The sequence below is a fragment of the Heterocephalus glaber genome, unplaced genomic scaffold (genome assembly GCF_053883595.1).
Source record: "Heterocephalus glaber isolate CG9 unplaced genomic scaffold, H.glaber_assembly_v1.0 deba00000738, whole genome shotgun sequence".
NCBI classification, from domain to species: Eukaryota; Metazoa; Chordata; class Mammalia; order Rodentia; family Bathyergidae; genus Heterocephalus; species Heterocephalus glaber.
The window spans coordinates 8570513-8594826 of NW_028258161.1; the positions used below are offsets into that span (position 1 = coordinate 8570513).

Sequence of the window (24314 nt, forward strand, 5' to 3'; positions counted from 1 at the left end):
TGGATGATAACAGTTCCCACCATGTACACAGACACAGCAAGCATGTAAATGAGCCCCTGAGCTCCAAGGGGGAGAAAAAGGTAATTTTACCTCAAGGTGAACAGAAACCAAGCTTTGAGCATTGAGGAGCAAGACCCCTGCATCCTAGATTTAGGAACAGCCGGCCCCCACCCCATCCCAGTGTGAACCTCCTCAGCTCCAGAACGGTGTAGAGGGCGGGGCCTGATGTTTATAAGCTAGATTTGAATTTATAAGTGTGATAATGACACTGTGCACTGGAAAGTAACAAAGCAGGTCTTGGATTCCAACAGAACTTAATTCAAAGTCTGGTCACGGAGACCTTGATTAAGCAGTTAGAAATTTCCCTGCAACTTAGTATCTTCATTTTTAGAATGGAGATAATTGTACCTCCTTCACAGGGTTGTGGTGAGGGTTCAATAAAAAATATGCCACATATGCAGTACAGGTTGAGCTATCTACTGTGCGCCCCACAAGTGGAGTGTGGCCCATGAACGGTGCAATCAGCACTCATGGTGCTCAGCAAGGAGAGCTGGCACTCGGGACAGTAACATCTCCTGGCTGTCCCGGTGTCAAGTGGCTGGGTGGTTCTGCTGCGGCACTGAAATGTGGGTGAGAGCTCTCTGTGCGGGATCCTGCAGAGCAAGTGCTGTATCCACCCCCTTCCTCCTTCTGCCCTGGTGGCGGCTTCATTTCTGAGGATGCCCGTCCCTCAGCGTGGGTCCTGGTGTGAGACCAGGTCTCGGGTTGGCCCCATGATGGAGCAGCAAGAGCAAGAAGTAACCCCCTTCTTGGGGGGTGGGCGGTTGGATTACCTCGCTCCTCCTGACCATGCTAACCCCTTTATCCCCCTGACAAAAAGGGTTGGATGATGGGAGATGCTTTTCCTTTAGCAATCTCAAATTGCATCTAAGCCCGAAGAATGATGTAAAATCCTCTCCTGTTGACAAATGCTTTGTGAGAGCCCATTTAGTCTCCATGTTCCTGTGGACACAGAATTGCCTTCCATAGAAGAACTGCTATAGTTGCAATTTCAGAACTCTTGCAAGACCACGGGCCCTACATTATTGAGTGCTCGCTGCATTACCAAGAATAGGACTGAATTACCATGCAAACATGCTTAGCACTGCAAAATGTAAGCTTGCCTCTAGAGGCACATCTGTCAATCATACCGAACTGCTTCTTGGTCTAGGGATATGGAAAAACAAGTTACCAAGAGCTATTTTGACACAGGCAAATTCATTTCACTTCTGGCTTAATCTAGAGCTAGATCCAGTAATCCCAGGGTAGAAGTCCCATCTTTACTCACCCTCTCCATGTTTCTCACTGTTATCATTTAGAGGTGAGCGTGAGTTCAGTCTCCTGTAATAGGCTGTTTGACTTTAAGTGTATGTTAAACTAATATTGATCTTTCCAAAGTAAAACAAAATCGGGTATTTGTGCTCCAACGACTGAGACAGCAATAGATGTGGAAAGGAGAGGATAAATCATCTTGGTTTTTTTCTCGCTTAGAAACTCTCCCCAGGAATGAGTCACTTTTATATTGCTGGCAAGAGATGTAAGACAGGTTGTGCCCATTCTCCTGCAAAGGAAACCTGGGTTCCTCAGTGGATAACCATTTGGATAACTTATCTGCAGTTTCACCCAAAGATTCAGACATAGATACTTCATTTGACAATAGATGAAAAACTCAGGAACGTGTGCATCAAGCCTTGGGTGCGAGCATCCGGACATCAAAGGTGGGCAGGAATGGGCTTTGGGAATGGTGCTAGGGCAAGTAGGGGTGCGTTAGACTGCTAGGAAGTCGTGGGTGACAGTGTAGAGGCTGGGGGAAGATAAGGAGAGGTAACACGGGATACAGTTATGAGAGGACAGGGGTGTCGGAGCCAAGTAAGGAAAACAGAAGCAACACCCCGAATGAGGACACAGGTATGTACACCCCACACACAGACATAAGGAAATGGACAGGTGACAGAGGCCAGAACCCTCTGTCGACTGCACCCCTTCCTAGGGTGCATAGACCTATGTGCAAAACACACTCTTCCCCTCCTTCCCTTCTTCTAACCTGAACACACCAAAAAGCCTATACTTGGAAACAATGACTCATGCATGTCTACACATAGAATTCATGTATTTCACCAAGGAAAGTGGAGTATGTCAAAGTGGGAAGCATAGGTGTAAAAATATGTAGTTGTTGGGAAAAACTGGATCCTTCAGTTGCTCAAATCTGTCCTCAAATTCTTTGAAGAGCAGCATTAAGGGCCTGGGAGGGTGTGTGGATGCTCAGGAGGGGCCATCTGAGCTGGCCTTCCCCTACTCCCAGTAAGTGATTGTTCTTTAACGATGATGACACCTGGTGCTCTTCTTACCTGAGGGCAGTTTTCAGAGTTGATTCTATACATTAGCCTTCCTGGAAGACCCAAATCTCCTTCACTTCTAGCCATGCCAGGGCTCAGGCCACGTACCTGTATCCACTCTCGGAAGGAATCTTCGCCCGGAGTCCACCCGTTCTCGGGGTAGTTCAGGCGGGAGCGCTCTGCAGACCAGTTGGTGCTGTACTGGGAAGAGGCTTTGATCTGGCTGGAGTGAATCTCTCCCGACTCCATGCCCAGGGGTTCCATACACTTGAAATCTGTAAGGAACCACAGGGCCTGGCTCATTAAAACATCATGGACCCAGGACACGCTTTTCTTTCAACACTGGAAAACTAAAGAGTTCATTCACTCAAAGTCTCATGAAAGAAGCCCTCACACTTGCATTTTCCTGGCATTATTTAAAAATAAGGTTATGACTGTCATCACAGTGACTAATAATTTTCCAAAGTAGGCCTAGGTTGGTAAAAATACTATTCCAAATTCATTAGGAAATGATGGAGATTCTGATTTCTCTCAAAAGTTGAATGAATGAGTGTGTAGGTGTGTGATATGATTATACATAAAAATTGTATTTAAATAAAACTTTAATATTGAATATTTTTCTCTAATCTTTAATAACACTGACATTCTGTATCTCTTCACAGTTCGTAGATCTTTACTCCTTTTCAGATTCCTCATATTGGTACCCAAAACACCTATCCCTAATACCCTCTCTTCTCATGCCCTTTGCCCCTGGACTGGTCTCAATTATTAACATCCTTAGTCTAGTTTATTAAGACACAGAAGTATGTATTAGGGGCTATGTTGCAGTATCATGTGGCCCAAAGAGCACCACAGTTTTGTAGCATAAGATAATAATGCTCACAATGATGACCATGAGTCACCAAAACCTGCACAATATTCCATTAGATCTAGCAGAGTTAGCATGATGATAATTGAGACATGAATAATGAATTTTACAAAAAGGTAAACCAAGTGAAAAAAAAAAAGCATTAGGAATGAAATGGAAGACTCTTAACTATCCAGAAAAATCCCAATGCTACAGCTTGGATCTTAAGTGCCCCCCAAAGATTCACGTATTAAAGGCTTGGTCCTTAAAGTGGCACTAGTGGGAGACAGTAGAATCTTTAAGGGGTGGGGCCTAGTGGGAGGCCTTTAGGTTACCAGGAACACATCCCTAGAAGGAGACTGTGGGACACTGCTTCCCTCATTTTCTTCTCTTGCACTTCCTGGTCATATGGTGAGCAGCCTGGCTCCACCATGAGCTCCCACCATGACCTGCTGCCTCACCACTGGCCCAAAGTAACCATACAACCAGTCAAGTCTGGAGCGTCCAAAACTGTGAGCCAAAATAAACCCTCTACCTTTATAAGTTGATTGTCTAGGGTATTTACTATAGTAACAGAAAGTGAACACACTTAGCTAATCAAAATTTCATATTTTCTACATTTTCTATCCTAACAGATGAAATTTTATGACATAAAAGGTTTTCTTTCAGTGGTTTCATACTTAAAGCTCGGGCTTGTTATTTGTAATATAAACATTATTTCTAGGCACAAACATTAATTAGTCAAATAAAGTAAGGCCAATAAGATTTTGTCATTAGCCATCTGATTTCCTAGTGAGCTTTCGTAGAAGAGGTGTGAGAATCTCTAGGATGGGTCTCCAAACACCCTGTGTCCTCCTGCTAAGCCACCATACAACCTGGCCGCTCAAACTGATGAAGCACCCACACCATGTGCATCTTTGTCCGTTCAGGTTTCTTCCCCCAGCTCTTAAAAGAGCTGGAAGCCACTAAACTTTGAGAAAGGGTTGAGTTGGGTTGAGTCTTTTAATAGGATATAAAAATCCATTGCTCTCTGTCTTTGATGGAAAGGTATTAACAAAAATTGAAACGTGCTTCTTTTCATGAATATCCACTTTTAGTCAGGTAAGAAAGGGAAACATAATGGCTTTCCCTGGAGTCCTCTACAACCAAAGCAACACTCACTGTCCTTTCTATGTGACTGCTTTGACCATCGGTTCCCTTTTATGATTCTCTGGCTATTATGCATTTGAGGGTGTCAGCGAGGGGTCTGGTCCCATTTCATTGTTTTGAGGCACTGAATTGCTATTTTCCACTTCCTCCAATGATTTCAGAGTCTCAGTCACGATTTTATGAAGAAAGCACACCAAATAGGCTTTCCTATTGCCATTCATTTAAAAAAAATTTGAAAGAGAAAAACACTCAGCACCGCAGTTCACAAAACAATTCTTTAGTGTTGCCTGTGGGCGCAGGTGTGCAAATCGGAGTGACAGGGAGTATTTACCACAGGGCTTTGCAAGATGAATCACACTGACCTTCTGAGAAACTGCTCTGCAAGATGCTGTAGTTGGCTGAGAAGCCTTCTTTGGCTATCGCGCTGTCGGTATAGAAAACCATGGAGAGAATGCCCGATGAAGAACGGATCTGACCTGGTGTTTTTTGTCCACAGAAACGACCGATGTGAGGGCCGACTGGAAAGGCAGAAACACATGGAAGGTCAAAATGTCGTTTCTTCCAGAGCAGATGCAAAAATAACCATTTACAAACATGGGTCCCAGCAGAACCCAAAAGTCTATTCTAACCCAATGTAAGGCTTCCCTAGTTAATTGGTTCGCAGTGAACATAGGGGAGGGGGCTTGTGGAGAGGACTGTAAAGTGTGCTCAGAAGGGCGGTAACAGGCACCGCCACATTCCTCAGCGGGCAGGGCTGTTCTCCGAACAGAATCAAAAGGCTGGCTTCAGTCGCGAAGAATGAGGCTGAGCCCGCCAAGCGGCCCCTTTGAGTCCAAACAGCTCGTGCGGCTCTGTGCAAAAAGCCTGCAGCCCGCCAGGTGGACCAGCTCTCCCGAAACTGCCCCTGCTCACTTCTCCTGGCCCTGGAGGGATGGGCGTGAGCCCTGTCCTGGAACTGCAGCCGTAAAGTGGTCTGCTCCAGGACGCCAGATCCCCGACTTCCTTCCCTATTCTATCTTTCAGCCCTGAATTCAAAATGAGAAGGACATCACCCCTTGAAACAAAGGGAAAGGTCTCAGGTCCTACTCAGTACAGTGTCTGACGCCTAACGAACACCATAGCTGTAACAAGTAAAAATGTACGGCCTGTAGATGCCAATGACTTTCACAGAATGGTACATTAAAATCAAAGGGAATGGCAAAGGCATTTTCTGGATTTTCATCTTCGGGTTTTCTCTTCCAATACACCACATTCTGCTTGTCGCCAAGAAATGGCCCAAGGCAGACACTTGGTTGTGCACAACAGGAAAAAAGTATACCTGAGGCAGTGAATGATCTAGGACACTGACTAGTTTGTGTTGATATCAAATCGTTATTTGGCTTAAACTGGCCAAACGTTTGTTGAAGTGCTTTGGATAAACGTTGGCAATGAGCCATTGTAAATTGCCTTATGAACAATGCAGAAGCCCCCTGCACTTGGAGAATCTTTCCATATAACCCTGTCCAGATCAGTAGGGGGGGAGGGCAAGAGGAGGGAGGGGGAGGGGGAAGTAGAGGGAAGGAGGGAGAGAGGTCTCTTTCTTTTTATTTTATTTTTTTTCATTGCACATATAGTAAAAACATGCCAGATGGCTTAGACTTAGAAGGACGGTCTGGCGTGGACTGTTTTCCTTTACCTGAAATCCATGGTTTCATCCATTTCAACTAGGAGTTATTGCTTCATTCATTGAAGGCAAACGGTGGGTGCACCCTTTCCTGGGGGAACAGCCCTTCAAGGAGCACGGGGTGCTCCAGGTCCTGCATATGGCAGGCACTTGAATGCACAAGGCTGCTGCTGAGGACTGGAAGATGTGTCCAGTGTGACTCCACACCGGAAGCCCACACACAGGCCGAGTTCTTACTAGGCAGATACTCTAAGTACCTTACTATTTAGAGTGCATAGATCTTCGGCAAAATAGGTTACTTCAAATACCTGATGAAGTCTATGGGTTCAAAGTGACACATCTGAGTGAATTCAAAGACTTTCGCTCATTCTCTGGAAACCAAAGGCTGTGTGTGTGGACTGTTTTATCAGGAAGAAAACAAGGAAGCTGTCACAGTGAGGGAGACTGGTGTGGGATATCTAGGAGTCACACTGTCACCAACACACCCTTTGTAATAGCGCGAGACAATGTTGTTAGTTAGACCTCCCCGCCAGCAGAAAAAAAGCACCGGAGACGAAACGTTTTCCTGCTTTTTGCTTCTCTTCAGCTTAATCTTGGCCTCAAATTCTTCTAGTTCTTTCCCAGATTCTCTTCATTCTGGATATGGCCTTACCACTAATTCAACATTATTTTCTTTCCCACAGAACTCCATGTTGCACATAACATATGCATGAAAATATCTTGCTAGAGCCCAAAACTCAGGTCTTTCCTTTCCTCAAAAAAAAACCAAACAAACTCATTTCTTGTCTGCGATTATAAACGGGGAACCTTAGTCCATTCATACTCCTCCACATGCCCCCTCGTTTAAATTCCATTTGTGTGGTTTCAGAATCCCTCCTTTAGTTTGCGAGCAAACTTTTACAGCCCTAAGCCTGGGGGTTGCTCTCTGATCACTGCAGCTACTGACCTTCGCAAGAATACACACTGGCCAGGGAAGCTGCCATCACTGGGGCTGTCCTCTCCTCCACTGCCACCCAGCTCCCTTGGGGAGGGTGGACCGGGGAGTCTCTTTGAAAGGGGAAACAGAAGAGAGCTTGTCTGATGCAGACTCATAATTTAGAAGTCTCCATGACTCACTGGTTTATAATGTTTGAGACATACTGGGTAAATCTGCCTTCTGTCCTTTAGAACATGCCCCCAGTCAGCGGCATGCAACTCTCTTTAGGAGCCCTTAAGATATGAGAGTGAAAGGTTTCTGAGACATAATACAAAGAGGTATTGAATTTTCCTGAACAGCAGCGAGACCTCAGCCTACCAAGCTAATGCAATATTGATCTGAACCAGAGTGGATGAAGCACTCTCCTCTGTCTCCTGTGTGCGCTCATTTGTGTATCTACATGAATACAGCTATTGGATTTCCTCTTTCTGTTATTACAGCCCAAAGGCCAAAGAGATGAATGAAAACTGTCACAAAAACCAGAACTATAATTCAAAAACTGAATTACTGAGGAATCTAAGCAAGCAGGATATGCCAGGCTATCTTTTGGGGTAGAATAGGACTGTAATGATTGGATCTACTCAGGTGTAAAGTAACATAGCATTTTCTGCTATTTAAAAAGATACACTTGCAGCAGGAAATGACAACAATGTAGTTCTTGTGTATTTTCCCATTAATCTCTCCAATAAATATAATTACACCTCAGAATTAAGAAAATTTGGTTTTCTATTATATTTTTATGTAAAAAAAGCAATGATCCATTCTAAAGATTGACTTATAAAATGAAGTATTTTGAGGAGATCAAAAAGGCAGCCATTTGAATGGTACAAGATAGGTCACTGACACTTTTCTTAGATCAATAAACCTTTCGGTGAAAAAAATCTAGAGTAATAAAATAAACTTTGCAACTTACCCCCCACCCAAAATGGCACATTTATATCTGTCTTTACGGTTTTAGAAGGTTAATTCCAACATAAAAGTACATTTTAAAAGCTCCACCCATTTCAGATTTTATGACTCGTTCCTGAGGTGATGGACAATGCTGAGGATGTAGGTAACAACTGTAGATCCAGTCTCTTCTCCCTGCCGGGACAGAGGCCTGGGTGTGTTTGTGCCCAAGGATGGGAGCCAAGCATTTACAACTGGCTCCACCCTTCAGCACAAGCGTCTACCAGGTCTCCAGCCAGTGTACTCTCATCCCGAACAATGTGCAAACTTCCACTTCCATTGAGGTCGCTGTTTGCAAACCCACAGAACTTCTGAGAGAGTGACAGGTAGAGATGTGTGATTCACAACGTGGGTGCCTTGAGTTTTGAGTTTTGGAGTAAACTGCTTTTCTTCAAAGTTAATATGAATCAGTGGATGGCTTTCAATTACTTAGTCATTTAATTCAATGTTTATGATAAAATGCAACATAAAATCACTTGATGGTTAAAAGCCTTCCGCGCCTTCTGCTTGTTGTTTTTGGGAAAGATATCAAAGACTAAAAGCAATTTTGTTGGCAGAGGAACTGGATGTGTTGAATTATTATGACAAAAATGTTTCTAGTGCCACTGACAGAAAACTTGGGAGGACTCAGACACTCACTTTGCCTAGAAAAAGAGAGAGCTGGTGTAGGCTGGGTAAGCCAGGTACATATTAACAAATACACAAACACGTCTTCAGAGTCCAAACCCAGTTTTCTCTGGGAGTAAGTCAAACATATCACAGTTCAAAACATGGATACATTGCAAGGCTGAAAACTCTTATTGTTAATTGTTCTTTGCTTCAACTCAGTGATTTTCTAGAGCCAGAAAATTACTATGTTGAAAAACCCTTGACACTAATAACAATGTGCCTCTATCTGAAAGTATTCTAAATAAGTTTGTTGATTGGACCTCCTCTTCAGATGTCAATTTAAATGAAAGTTCTAGAAAGGAAGGCTGAAAATGTGGATCACAAACAAATAAACCCATTATTAAATGATCCAACTACCATTACAACATTATAATAATATTGTTTTCTTAATTATCGGATTGAATATTTGGAAATCAATCAACATTGTGTTTGGGAAAATCTCATTACTTAATGAAGGAGTTTTGATAAGTTCATCATAACCCTGTTTATATGGTAAAAGAGCAAAGAAGATAATAAGCTAGTGTTAATTCACCCATTAACTCCAATGACAACGTAAGGTTCTTCTGCAACCGTTTTCTCCTAATGCTTTTTGGTAAAGTGACTGGTTTTAAGGACATTTCAAAGACTACAACAGTCTTCTTCACACCCTGTTCTTTGTGTCCAGCTTAGCAACTATTCTTTTCTCAAACTTGAGAATAATATGTGATTCTGCTTAGGATATGGCTCCGCATCTCTGACTGCAGGGCCGCCAAAAGCTTGTGAATTGTCATTTCTGATCTGTGAAGTGTGTGTTCTCCAGAGAAATCTTGATGTGAAACCAGACTAAACACAAGACAAGAAATGCTGCTGCAACGAGTTATTTGAGAGTATCTCCTTCTATTCAGAATCTGGGTATGTATTTTTGCCATTCACCTTCTAATTCACCAGGATTGGATGGAAAACTTTCATTTTGATGTCCATATGGCTATTTCCTCCCTTCCGTCAAATCTCTGCTCAAATGTCACTGTCTTCATCTGTCCAGCTTGATCACCCTACAAAATTTCAAGCCCTTCCTCCACCTCCTGAACTCTCATGTCTTCCCCTGCTACAGTCTACCTTCCTCTCTCCCTGCTTCCCTCTCTGTCCACTCTCCCTCCCTCTACCTCCTCTTTTTCTTTCTTTTTGATTTGTTCATAGGACTAGTCACCTTCGAGCACCCCATGCACATAATTAATTTATTTGTCCTGTGCACTGTTTATAGTCTGATCCCCTCTACCCCGCATTAACTCCACAAGAGCCACCATCTTGGAATGTTTTTCTTACCCTGTGGCTAGAAAAGTGCCTGGTACATGACGGGTGTTTAATAAATATTTTTTAGTTGTTTTAATTAATTTAAACAAGAACAATAAATATGAAATATATTTAGTATGGAAGTGAGTCCAACTGTCAAAGACTAAAATTCCACAGAGAGCAAACAGGGAATCTGTCTAAATTAAAAATGCCCAAATAATAATGTTCTTTTCCTAAATTTCAAAAAATAATTAAAAGGTACTTAACTTCTGCAGTCCTTAGCCTGAACATTTGTAAAATGAGTAGTTTGACTTAAAATGATTTCTTAAGGTCCTAACTTCTGACAGTCTATGAATTAATGACTGGGAGGGAGGTCAATGAATGAAAAAAATAATTTGGTTATGAAAAGTATGTGTCCTTCCAAAAGCTATCTCGAAATAACTAAAGACCTTGTATAACTTTTCATGGCCAGCTTCCTTATCTAGAAAATGAAGGAATTGCGGTAGATAATTACAAAGCTCTTCCTGACCTCAAATATTTCATTCTTTTTTTACATCAAGTTGCCATTTTGCTTTGTTTTTCCTTTCCCTTTTCAGCTATTTTGAAAAAAGAAATCGTGCAGGTATCATGACACTTGTAAACACACCCTCTTCCCCTTCCTCCAGGACCCTCCTTCTAGTAGCTGCTTCCTGCTGTTCTTAGTTCTTACCCCCAGGGAATCCATCCCAGAATTCTAGCCGGTCATAGCGACAAGCCATCCCCGTTGGATTATTTGAGTCAAGCTCCAGGTCAAAGCTTTCAAATTCCAGGATAATCTCAGACATCTTTGGTGCAAAGATAATATAAGTACATTCAAGGCTGTTGGGATATTTTTCAGGGAATCCGGGGGACTTTATCACGCCAGTAGATGCTGTGTAGTTCTGGGAGCATTCAGGACCTATGAATAAGAGAAAAAAGGAGAGAATGAAAATTCCACTGAAATAACTTCACTGAGAAATAACCAAGGCAAAGACAGAATATTTTTCTAATGAAAGTTCACCATTGTAATCACTGTCCTAATCAGGCATTACTCAGCCTTTTCATGTTAGTGATAGGTAAGGCAAGTCAAATTCAGATTTATTATGTTCACCTGAGTTTTCCATTTGTGTGCAGCAATTTAAAGACTTCTGCTGTTGCAGGAGGAAAAAAATGACAAATACGAAATCATGTGGGAACAATGAATAAGCTGCAGAATCTCAGAGCCCTAGAGAAATAATTATAGTCCCTTCAAACTTAAATCTTTAAATCTTGAGGCTGACAGCCCTTTATTGGCGAAATAGAACATTTACAAAGGCGAGGGAGAGAATTCAGTGGAGGGAGTTTGGGTTTCAGATTCCTACACCAGTGACTCAGTAACTGTGCCAGATGTGACCTATGCCTCTTTGACAAACTAAATGTGAAAGGTAATTCGCACTGTAACCAGGGCGGTGAGTCATTTGGGACCGTGTTGACACAGGTGTGCCGGGACACGTGGCTCTCCGTGAGGGCACGGTGAAGTGTGATCAGGCCATGATGGTGGGAGTCGTCTGATACTGAGGTCGGCACCCTAACCTCTCCCAAAGTATCAGCTGCAGTGTAGCACACCATTCTACAGTTGCTTGTTAGTGCTTGTGCACACACGCACATGGATGTACGTACAAGGTGCAATTTTGATGACTGTTCGATATCATTACGGCTTCACACATTGTAGCGATTTGTCATTGGAGTGGCCGGGAACACTTCCGCACACATTGATGGTTGACCTCATGGGTGTACAAATGAGCACAATTTCAGCTCACTGTATGGAGCGTTGGCCAGGTGGGGTGTGGACACAACAGAAAGCCTGGGGGCATCAGCGCTGCCCCTCACCCCCGGCGCTGCCCTGATTTTCAAACAGCTCCACTTGAGCTCTCTGCGAATCAGAGGTGAGGGACCTCCCGACCTCAGGATCAGACCTAGGGAGCTTTGCCTCAACTGCTCCCTTCCCTGATCACTGTCTCGTTCTCACTCTCAGGCAGGTGCGATGGGCTCCTGCGACATCACACAAGGATTCAACTCTGAGTAAGGCGGTGGCTGTGACATTGTTCTGAACTGAACCTCCTTCCAGGGTGTCGACAATCACAGGTGACTTACTGGGCATTCATACAGACTAAATTGAACTAGCAGGTCTCTGTGTTTGGAAGCCCAGGTCAGGAGGCTGAATCTCCATCTCAGGGCATTGGGAAAGCTACTGAGAAAACAAACCGAGAGTTTCCTCCCTGCACACGCGTTAGGTGCGCATGGCACAGGAGATTCAAACATCAGTGCTTGTTAGGTGGACACAGTAGCCTGGCCCAGAGAGGCTACACTTGGCTGTGGTTTCTGCACCACACAGTGGCCTCCAAAGCTTATCTACTTGATTCTGGTTAAAAAGTTATTAACATGTTGCTTTTGGTCTGTTCCAGGTGACGTTTTCAAGTCCATTTCTAAATTACCTCGGGGCTTCGGAGAGCCCAGTGACTTTGCCAGTTGCAGTAATTAATTCACACATTTCTGTTTATTTGTATTTATATATATGACATGCACATATATTTTGGGAATGCTTTAGAATTTTATTTCCAAAATATAGGAACACGGGGCCCTGGATACCTTCCACTTCCTTTCTGGGAGAGAAGCAGCTTGGCTAGGTTGTGGAAGACAAAGCAAACAGCAGGCCCTAACGCGAGTACTAATCGCGCCTGCCTTTTTCACAAAGGTAAACTTGTTCAGGTGAGATTAAGATTCAACTGAGAGATAAAAATAAAAACGAAAGACATTTTTCCTGGGTTTGCTGGGCCTGGCCATGTCTCATGCTCTCGGAGACGACCCCAGGTTTTCTCAAATGTCTTGACAAAGTGTGCGTGCGTGTGTGTGCACGGCCCCCAGGGAGAGGGAACAGAGAAGGGCTGTGTTCTAGCCCTGCCTCTGCCACCAGCATGCTGTGGAGCCTCAGGTGGTCTCTGAGCCTTCCTAGTTCTCAAATCTGTGCGTAACACAAGGTAGTTGGGCTATAGATTTGAAGAAAAAAGCAAAACAAAACAAAACAACTCTTCTAATCCAAAGATTCTGCAATTTCCTATTTTCTCCATCAGCCACCAAAGTCTGTCTTAAAGTTTTAATGTTTTCCTTTGTCACTCCTGCACTCACACTTGACCGAGTACTTCCTCCAGCGAGGACAGCAGCAGGACTAGGGTCAGGGGTCTGTGCTGAGCCCCCAGGGGTGAGCAGGGGTACAAGCAGCAGCCCTGGGAGCCAAAGGGCAAATGGGCTCCGGAGACGGGGGAGCTTCGGAAGCCAGCGAACTCTGGGCTTTTGACGTGCTATACAAGATGGAGAGTTCCTTGTGCCGCTACAAGAATGCCACACTTAGCTGTTAATGACAATAGGGACAGGTGGTAATGGCAGCTAAGGGAACCCTTTGGGATTATTATGAAACTGACAGACTCTTAGTCACACAGAGCACATCAAGTGGCTAAGCCTGGTCTCAATAAATGGTACCACTTGGCCACTTGGAGACCCATAGAAACTGCCACAGCCTCTGCCAGCATCCAGCATCAGGGCCTGGATGACCCAGGGCATGGGAGGGACAAGGACAGTGACAGGTGGGAGACTGGGTCTCCTACAGAAATTGCATTAGCTGGGAGGGAGCAATTGTTAGGTGGATGACTCAGTGTCAGCATCAGGGAGACCGGACTGAAGGAAAGTGGGGTTCCTAGGAAGGGAATTAGGGAGGTCCGAGGTCCAGGGTGACTCCAGGAAGAATAGAAGAGGTTGAGACTGGACTTGCTGTCTGTCAGGCAAGATGTTCCTCCTGCACTCGCAGTCCCAGGGACTCAGAACTGGCCCAGTGTCTCTGAGAACAACAATCCACTGCTTAAAACCTCACGGTCAAGGGATACAAGTTTAATTTCCTGGTGAATTAAACTATGATTAGTATAGTTCATGTGTTTTGAGGAAACTTGAAATTTCTGTATTCTAAAAGAAGTGTTATATTTTCAAAAGAATACAGACTCACTTCTATGATATCATTAAATGACTTTGGAGGAAAAGGATCCATGACCTTACATATATATGCTTAAATGGTTTTTTATTAACAATTTTCAAGTAGTGTGTACAGTGACAAGAAAAGATACTTTTTTTTTTTTTTTTGCCATTTTTAAGTACTACTAATCCAATTGGGAAATAAAACATATATGAAAAAAATAAGAAAATATTCTTACCACTAAATTCTTACCAAAATATTCTTACCGGTAAATTACATGTGGAATATTTGAACGTGTACAAGCATACTGCATATACACACATTCCATTCACTTTATACAGTACACACACACATCTGGGATAACTTGGGTATATGCATAGTGTAAAAAGCAGATTAATTAAGGGGAACATCTGGAGGGGAATACACTTAGCGTCAAGTTTCCAAGGATGTCAAGGACACCCTGGAAGAGATCAAGGGCTCTGAATTTTGAAAGCACCAACTCTGTTCATAATCACTGTAACGCTCTTGTACATTCACACCTTGTCAGTATCAGGCACTGGGTACATGTTTTCCATCTCATCTGATTTACCCAAGAAGCTCATGTCAAGTACTGTTCTTCAGTTCTTCAGAGAAGGAAACTGAGGCTCTATGCATTCCTACCAGTAGCCAGTGGCAGAATGTAAACTGACACTCAGGTTTGCTGGGCTTTACCCAGTGCACCATGCTGAGGCCAGAGGCCAGTCAGGGGGATCTGTGAGAGCAGTGTGGACAAAGTCAAGGGCAGGCCCTGATATCCAGCCTCCATCAGGGACTGTTTACCCAACAGGTGATGGACACCACTGCAGGCATTTGGAGGACATGGCTGGAGTCTGTTGGAGAAGCCATGGGCAGAATTAGGTGGCAGGAAGAGAACCACAGTCTGCCATTTGGTTAATGGCAGAGGCCATGGAAAGGAAGCTGTGACTCATTGAGACCTCTGGATGGAAATTAAATAGAACTACAACCCATGTTGAGGTAGGGAGTTAAGGAGAGAAAGAACAAAATCTAAATCCTAAGGCTGGTGCTGGATAGCAGGACAAGGAAATTATGGCACATCTGAGACTAACAGGATTGTAGGAAGCTGAGTTTATTTGGGAGGAAGATGAAGAATATGAGGTATGCTCAAAATATATGGTGAACATTTAAATTTTTAAAAATGTTATTACAGTAAAAGACATATGACCATTAATCCACCTTAAAACACTCCCCCTTGGTTTGAACACATTTATCCTATCATTCTTGCCACTTTTTAAAGCAGTTTGGGAAGTCCTCTTTCTTGAGTGTCTTTACAAGGTATGCTTGAAATACGGCAAAAGTCACTGCCATGTGCCATACAAAGAAAAGGTAGGGTTGTAAAAACGTGACAATGAGTCCTCATCTACCTTATTCACTGGACCTGTCACTGTGTGACTTCTGGCTCTTCCCCAAAGTCAAAATCACCATGAAAGGCATACACTTTGAATTGATTAGGGACATGTAAACCGCCATTGTAGTGCAACTCTTTAAAGACATTCACGAAAGAGGACTTCCAGGATGGCTTCAGAAAGTTCTAAGAATAATGAGATAAATGTGCTAGAAGCAAGATGGAGTACTTTGAGGGAAATTAATGACAAAGTATCTTTTAATGCAATACATAAACTTTTTTTCAAATAATCATTGAATATTTTGATCACACCTGGTACTTGGTGACCTCCTGACAAGTCTCTCTCTCCTCTCTCTTTCATCCATGCAGGTCTTTGGGAAATACAGCAAAACTTTGGATTGTGAGTAACTGTTCCACAAGATTGTGAGTGTTCCACAAGATGAGCAAACATTTCTAATAAATCTTAATAAATGAAGAAGTAGTATGTGCTGCTGAATGTCACATGAGCCAATGTATCCTGCCTTGCTTCAGGAATGTGGCTGATCCTCTCCCAACAGCAAGAGGTTACGGAGGAGATCTCATCTGCAGGAGAGGAGGAGGAAATGGTGGAGGAATCCCTTACTTCAAATGAGATCGGGGAGATGTGTAAAATATGGGAAACTGCAAAATTCTGTGGAAAACACCAGCTGATTAAGGCTGTGTAGCAGTGCAAGTGATAAATCTGTTTAACAACAATGCAATGCCATGTTTTCTCTAAATTCTCAAAAGGAGGCAAAAGCAAGTGTCATTGGACAGGTTCCTTGTTAATGTTGCACAAAAAGAAAAAGATTCCAATAGACAGCAACGATTCAGTTAGTGATGGTGAAAGTCGTCCTGCACAATAATCCTCCTCTCTCTGTCTCCTTCACGTCAGCCATGAAAGTTTTCCAAGGTAAGTGCAGTTTAATTTGTCTTTCTCTTTATATTTTGCATCTTCTTTATTATTTTGTATTATATTACAATGTTGCAATCATTTTTATACGACTATTTTAGGTTATGGAATAAATCACCTGAGTTTCCATTTTTTCTTATGGGGAAATTCATTTTGATATACTAGTGCTTTAGATTACAAGCATGTTTCCTGAACAAATTATGCCTGCCAACTAAAGTTTTACTGTACAGGAAATGCCTCTTTTCTGACCATCTTTGTCTTTGTATGACCACATGCAAGAAGCAAGTAGATGTAGACATGTGTGTACATAGACATACATGTACAGTAGGATTTATCTAGCTTTCAATGTAAGAATATAGGACATTTATAACTATCTGCTCATACTGATGCTGTGTATGTACTTTTGTACTAAATGTGTTATAAGTATTTTTCAGCATTTTTGCAAAGGGAATATACAGCTCTTTATAAAGAGTGAAGGCATGATGCCCTCTCTTGGGAAATCGAACAACTGTCAGGAATCATTTAGTCACACTTCTTCTGTATGCGTCTCACTCACCTCTCTTGAAAATTTCATAACGAATGGAAAATCCTGCACCATGTGTTTCATAGTCAGATACAAATTTGATGAAAAGAAATGGTCCCGAAGACACTACAGGGGAAGGGGCAATTTTCCCACAAAACTTTCCCCATAAACGTCCATTTTCATTTTCTCCATCGATGACTTCCACGTAGTCATACCTAGCACACAAACAGGAGAGGAGACATCAGGTTGACGAGAAATACCCTTTTCGTTTCACTAATTTAAAAACTAGCATTATCCAGCACAGTCTGCCAAAAGAAGTGTGGTCTGCATTTGCCACTGAATTACACAGAGGGAGCAACATCTAGCAAAATGAAATAATTAAAATGGACTGCATCATGTCTGTATACATCATCTGACAACACAGAACTGTTAAGAATAATGGTGTCCATTATACTCACAGACAATGTCAGTTAAAGTAACCAATTAGCAAGAAAAAGAAAAATCTCGTGAGCACAATTCTCTATTATTAAATTGTGCCCCTTTGTCTGTGGTGGTAGGGTGTCAATACATAATGCTCTGCATTCTTTTCAAACTGTGAAGTTCTTTTATGAATTCAAAATGTCTCCTTAGCTGGAGCTCTCCATGAAGAACACTTTGATTTCTGTGAACAACCCTTTAAACATATGGCCACAGAATAATAAACAGATTCTTCGCTATTTAACTCAATTCCACAAACTCCAGACTTCCTAGAAAAAAAAAAAAAACCTCTCTCAGTAGCCACTTTCAATGGTGAAAAACACAGTTATCTTCCCCAAACCATGCCTGGGTCATAAAACATAATTTATCCACAGGAAAAAAAAGTTTATTTAAAAATTGGAAAGTAGGTTTGTTTATACCTACCAGTCTGAATCTTTAAAGGAATATTGTTGGACAAAGAAATATGAATACTTGAAGTCACCAAATTTTTATGATTAAAAGATTTCAGGCTTAATAATGATGCACTACAGAGATGTATGACAAAGTGACAATAAAATATTCTAAAGTGTATACTGAGATAGCAGGTATGCTTGGGAGCTTATTTATCTTTAAAAGATAGAAACTCATCCCCCAAAACTAGTAAACCCAATGAAAAGATTTTTGTTTATAGGGTATTATGTATTTCTTTAAGTCTTTCTCTTTGCTTTCTTTCTATTTACCAAGTCACCTTGGAGCCAGCGAATTTGATTTGTCTTCATTTTTCTCCTCGAACTGACATGAAAACATTGCAATCCATTCATTTCAAATCTTTACTTCTTTTGTGTTTAACTTGGTTCAAAAGTCCCGGGGCATATTAATTTGAGGCATGGCTCAAATATGACAGTCACATAAACTCTCTCTGGCAATTGAAAAGAAATCAAAGTGGGGAGAAATCTGCATGCTGACCAATGTCATCTTTAACAATCCCTTTTCAACTGCCCAGGAATATCAGTTATGTTTACATAAAGTCTCAGGAGAGAACTGCAAAGATGATATCACGAGTTAGAGTGGACATCTTAAGGCTCTCTAAATTAAAAATGACATTACCTCATCAGTTAAAATTGTGTGCCAGCTTTGTGCATATCAGGAAGAAAATAAAGCTGACATTGATGGAGCTAAGCATTCACATATGTGAATTATTGTCTAAACTGCATTTCCCCTGTTGCATCTGATATTTCCAGTAGTAATCACTTGGCCTGCTAACCTTGCTGTCCCTCTGTAAAACTGTGGAAGCACACAGAGGAATTATTCCTTTCTCAGTACTTTGGGAGATACTTTGCATTTAAAAGAAGACAAAGGAGGAGATGGAGGAAGAGGGGGAGGAGAAGAAAGGAGGAGATGGAAGAAGAGGAGGAGGAGGAGGAGGAGGAGGAGGAAGAAAGCATTAATGCTCAAAATCCTCACCAGCTTTTACAGTCAACTGTGAGCAGCTGGAAAGAACACCATCTCTGTATTCATTAAAGCCTCCCAAGTTGGCATTTATGGAGTAATTCCTTTTATCGCTCCTGCTTCATTGACAAGACAGGGCTGCATGTTTTGCCCCATGCTTTCTTATAATCTGACTGGGATCTGTTGAATGTGTTTGGTCTGGCAACTGTGCATCCAGCTTTGGAATATAGGCTTTTTACTCGAATCTTGACATGGTCTGAATACTAAGTGGCCCAATCCCGGTGCATGTTGCTTTGCAGGCACAGATAGGAGAGGTGGATCAGACATCTTGAAGAGCTGAGGCCATTTCTGGGAGGCCCTTCCTCCCAGATATTAGAGAGCTCAGCTAATATCATGCCAGCAAATTGCAACTCTGAAAACAGCTAGAATTTTACTTCACATATCCTCCGACAGCAAATACTAGGTTCTCTTCCTGGCATCAGCAGAAGATATTTTTTAAATGGGGTGGGGTTTAGAATACCTTCCCAAGCAGAGATAAGTCATTGTGGAGTTAAATACCAATTTTATGAAATTTAATTATTCGGGGACACTATAGCTACATTTGTAAACTGGACGGCTGCTGTTATGCTAGCACTTCTCTTCAAAGTGCCATCCAACCGGGCCCCGAAGAGTACCAGGACTAGTAGTTCTTGTAAATATGCAGGGGGGTGTATTATGCACAAGTTGCGGAGGGGAGCATTGCCAGGGAAGTTAAGGAAGCAGCTTGTGTCTCCCTCTGCAGTTGATACCAGTTCCACTCTGCAGGTTTCTCACTGGCAAACACCGTGCCAGGAATGCAGCTGGTGTGCCAGCATCCCTCCCTAGAGTCTCAATGTGTCACCTCAGCAACGCACCCAGCCCGCATTGGCCTGAGGCCCAGGATTCTGAGTTTGCAAATTTCGATCCCCCAGCCGGCTGCGCATTGCTCTGTTGCTGCTGCCCGTGTGGCAAACACCGCAATGCATTGAGGGGCAGGGCGCGTGGGGCTCACCAGCGGTGAGGACCGAGGCTCGCCAAGGTGAAAGGCAAGGCACTTGTCGGCCTCTCGCTGGGAGCTTCCATGCTCCAGCTGCTGGAAGAGAATTGGGAATTGCACCTGAGGAATCAAATTCATGAAAACCAGGGAAGAGCTGGGAAAGTGGATTTGTCCTCCTGTGTGGTTCTCAGCTTTGCTAACAGAACGCTCCAGGTGACAAAGGAGTCTGTCGGGGTCCAAAGACCGCCATCCTCCTATGCTGGGTCCTGAGCCCGCGTCCCTTGCTGCCCCTGCTCATAATCCATTTCCCACTTCCCAACATGGGGATGCAGACATGATGTGCACTCTGAAAACATTCCTTAGCCTTCTAGACACCCCTCTATTTCTAAAGTCTTTTGCCTTAGGTTTCCCCATTGTGCAGCAGCAGTGCTAAGCAGGTAGGAGGACATTTCCTGGGAACTAACGCAAAGACCTCTACCTAACCTTTTTGCAATGAAAAGGTATTTTGCCCAGATTTTGGCGTCAGGGTACCATACCCCGAGTGGCTTTCTCCACAAGTGGCCCTGCCCTTAGAATCCAAGCTCTTTGAAAAGCTCTCTCTAGGCTTTTCCTTTCATTACCTCTCCACCTCGCCTTCCCCTAGGTATATGTGGGTGGTAGAACACTGTAAATCCTAATGGCAATAAAGGTTAGGTTTCTCAGAAGAATGATAAAAGAATAAAGGTTTCCTCCTAAAAATTCTGAAAAGGATTACCCAGGGATTATTTTCTCCCTTTGGAAAGTTTGAATTATGGTTTCAGGAAAATGGCCAAGGAGGGAAAAAGTGATGGAAAAGGAGAAATGTATTTAGTCACCAAAGAGCTATTTCAGACCCTTTAGAAGTGTGGAGTGCTGAATACGCAGATACCACACTTTACTTAAGTCAGGTTTTCTCTCAAAAGTGCAAATGAGTCCCAGATTCTCTTTCGTGGAGCCCGTTAATAGAAAGAATACTAATCCTTGAAAGCTGCTCCTCGACAGGGTGTTGTCTAATACGATGAGCTACTATACCAGGTGTCTCCACTCCAGCCTTCTGGACATTCTCACATTATTAGGAAGGGTTTGAGGTGGTGTCTTTTTAATCTCCTTCCAAGAGATCTACTCCTCGGGCACAGGCACGTTCATAATGGAGAAATCGGATACCTGACATCATGTACCGGAGTGAGAAATGATGGGGGTGAACATAATTTTCACCTGCAAAAATGTGTTTCTGTGGCTCTTTGGTTTACTTTGCACCAGGCATCTAAGAGCTGTCCCAACCCAACAACCGACAAATGATTGCATTGGTGCTAAGACTTACTTTCCCTCTTCCCCAGAAGAAGCCAGATTTCCCCTCAGGGCGTTAGAAAAAGGATTTGGAGATAAAAATACACAATGAGGATGCTAGGAGAAGCCAATCTGTGGGTCTTTCAGTGCTCTGATCAAGATATATAAAAACCTTTACCATGATCATAGCCCCTTATTAACTGTCTATTTCTAATAGATTATTAGAAATATGTCCTATGAGAATAATGTGGAATCACATCAACTGTTCATATACATTCACACCATGGATTATTATGTAGCCATTAAAAGCATGTTCAACAAAAGGGTTTTTTTAATAACGGAAAAAATGTTTGTGATGTAATTGAAAAATAAGACTATACATTCTTATAGACAGTTTAGTCTCAATTCTTATTCATATGCAGACAAAAAACTGGAAGGAAATATGTAAAGCTGTTACAAGTGGTGATATAGTTGTGAGATTATGTTTCTTATTCATATCTGTATTCTTAAAACAGTTTACAATGAATCTGTATTCTCGTATCAGATAAAAGTTATTTTGAAGAGCACTAACTATCTGCATATAAAGTACCAAGTCAATATCTGCTTGCTCACTGACAGATTTATCTTTCTTGGTTAGAAAATGGTATCTTCGTGAAGCTTTATTTGGACCTTGTCTTTTTTTTTTCTTAATCACCAGATCAATAAGACTGTGTGGATTTTTTTTTTTTGTACCAGAAAGTTAAAATGAATCAGATTTTGTCTAATGCTTTCTGAAATTCTGGAATAATATTCAACATTGCAGAGTAATTTCCAAAATTTAAACTCCTGGGCTATTGACAGAATCTTGCTTTATTATTTCATATTCCCCTTACAAGTTTGTTTCACATCTTCAAAAGAATCTTTCTTTAAAGTAAAAAATTTGTAGGAAAATGGATGCATTTTGAGATCATAATGTTAAGTGAGATAAATCAGACCCACAAGCTTAAATATCTCAGGGTTTCTTTTATATGAGAAATCCAAATTATAAATAAAGACCAAAATAAAAGATAATAGGAAGTAGGGAGATAGATTTTTTTCAAAGAGGAAGCAGATCAAGAGACAGAGACAGGGAGAGGGAGGGAAAGGAAAGAAGATGAAAAAAGGAATGAAGATTGTTATGGGAAGGTACCAAGTGCACATAGGGAATGTAAATATTACGTACTGCAAACATGGACTCATTAGAAAAATCAAAAATTTTCCCATGTATTTCATTCATTCATCTATCTATCTTCCATCCATCTATCTTCTATCTATCTATCTTTTTTTCTATATACACCTTATGTATTATAATCAGGATGATGCAACACTAGTCTGATTCAGGGCTCATTTGGGTAGGGGATTGGTTATTTACATAATATTTCCATTTCCCCACCATTGAATTCTGAGCAATCTTATCACCCAAATTCACATTGCATCTGAGTTGACTGAGACCAAGCAAGGTTTTTGCTGTCTTCATTGCTCCAACGTTTGCATAATTTCCAAACTTCAGGATGACCCTCTGGAGGGGTTGGACCCAAAGCATGAGCTATGGAGACAATACCTCTAGAGAGATTTGAAGACTTCTCACCCAACAGCGGCTGCAGGATGCACTTCTCATCCACAAACACCTGGACTGGCTGTAAACAGGGCCAACCTGTCACCCCTCAAAACGTAGAAAGTGTTTGCAGAAACTTCTGTTATGTCTCTGTCTTTCTCAGAGGCACACCCGGTGTTACTCTTTACGTCATCTTCCAGGTAACTGTCCTCCGAAACATCCCAGTGTCACAGTCTACCCAGCAGGGTTTTCGAATTATATGCCCTCTTATGAAGTGGGAGAAAGGTTTCCATAAGAATCAGACTCAGATGACCCATTCTCTGATAGTGAAACCACAGCCAGGCTCCCAAAGCTAATGTCATACATTTAAAAAATTAAGCTTTTATAATGTCTCAGGGTCATAACCATGACTGTAATTTCATTGAAGCTATACAAAACTGATGATTAATAGGTTAGATACATTAGGTACATGAGTTTATAGTCCCAGGAAATAAGGTATTACAGAAATGAAGACAAAATATGAAAGAAAAACGTTTCACAGGAGTAAAATTGGAAAAGCCATTGATTGTGGGAGGGACTGTGAGGGCTACAATGAGTCATGGCTGGTCCAGAAGGAAAGAAACTGAGTCAATAAGCATAGGGCTGACTACAGCAGTGGGGCAAATTATCACCGACTTAGTGGTATAAAGCACCCCCTGAGGATGAGCTCAGTCCTGTGGGCCTCAGTCTGGCGTTGCTGGGTGTGGCTGGCTCTCTACCTAGGGTGCCACAAAGTTGAAGTCCAGGTGTGGACTGGGCTGATTTCTCACTGGACCTCTGCAGCTCGCCAAAGCTCACCCTGCTAGGGCAGAACTCAGTTCCTTAGGGTTGCAGGCCTGCCGTCTTCTCTTCCTTATCTGCTGCCAGTGTGGGCAGCTCTCAGACCCCAGGCACCACCTGTGTCCCTCTCCATCTTCCAAGCCAGCCGCAGATTCTTCATCACCTTGAATTCTTCTCATGGTTGATTCAAGATTTTAGAAAAAGCTTCATCCCTTTTCAGGGTAAAGGCCCACCTAGAATAATCTTCCTTTCCTGAGGTCAGCTGAGTTGGTTCCTTGGTTCAATCTGCACAGTTCCTTTGCAGCAGCACCCAGGTTAGCGTGAAATGAATAACTGGGAGAAGCCGTGTGTGCACCAGGGGATGGGGACCAGGGGCTGCAGTCTTAGAATTCTGCCCACCACAGAGGCCGAGCTCAGATAGGACACATGGAGACCGGAAGCTGCAGTTGGTACTCAGGCAGGGATCTATCAGCTGGTGGAGAGTGAAGGGGACAGGGCCTCAGGCTAAACCAAGGACAGGGCTGGGACAGGGAAGTGATGACAGGGCCATTTCAATGTTGTTTTGTCATACAGGCTGCTGGGTTGGGGTGCCCCGAGTCCACAGGCATCACTCACAGTGAAAAGGAAAGCGAGGCTCTGCGTTGAGCTAGATTCTCCTGACTGAAGCAAAAACAGAAATTCCAAGATTTTCCTAGGCACACGTCTAGAGACTGGATGGGGATAATAATTTAATTCGAAACCAAATATATAACAGAACCCCAGACATGTGCGTAAAATAATGGTCAAAATATATAATTTTAATAGGAAATGTTTGGAGTATAAATTTCTTGTTTCTGAGGTATTTCACTTCATAATTAAGATTTATTGGCAAGAAAGATTTAGAAAAAAATCTTCACATGGGAAAATATTTCTGATTTAACTCATTAC

At 42.5% G+C, this 24314-nt stretch overlaps 1 protein-coding gene across 7 annotated transcripts in view; it reads right to left on the reverse strand.

The window, feature by feature from the left end:
* Positions 1-24314, reverse strand: part of Nrp1 (neuropilin 1) — a 136188-nt gene that overhangs the window by 64503 nt on the left and 47371 nt on the right. For all 7 annotated transcript variants that reach the window (XM_087206945.1, XM_021242043.2, XM_004861879.3 and 4 more), the window contains exons 3-6: positions 16804-16985; positions 10606-10833; positions 4734-4889; positions 2484-2650 (exon numbers count right to left, since the gene is read on the reverse strand). In XM_087206945.1, coding sequence (XP_087063071.1) covers positions 2484-2650; positions 4734-4889; positions 10606-10833; positions 16804-16985 — 733 coding nt within the window. The remainder of the gene's footprint in view (positions 1-2483; positions 2651-4733; positions 4890-10605; positions 10834-16803; positions 16986-24314) is intronic.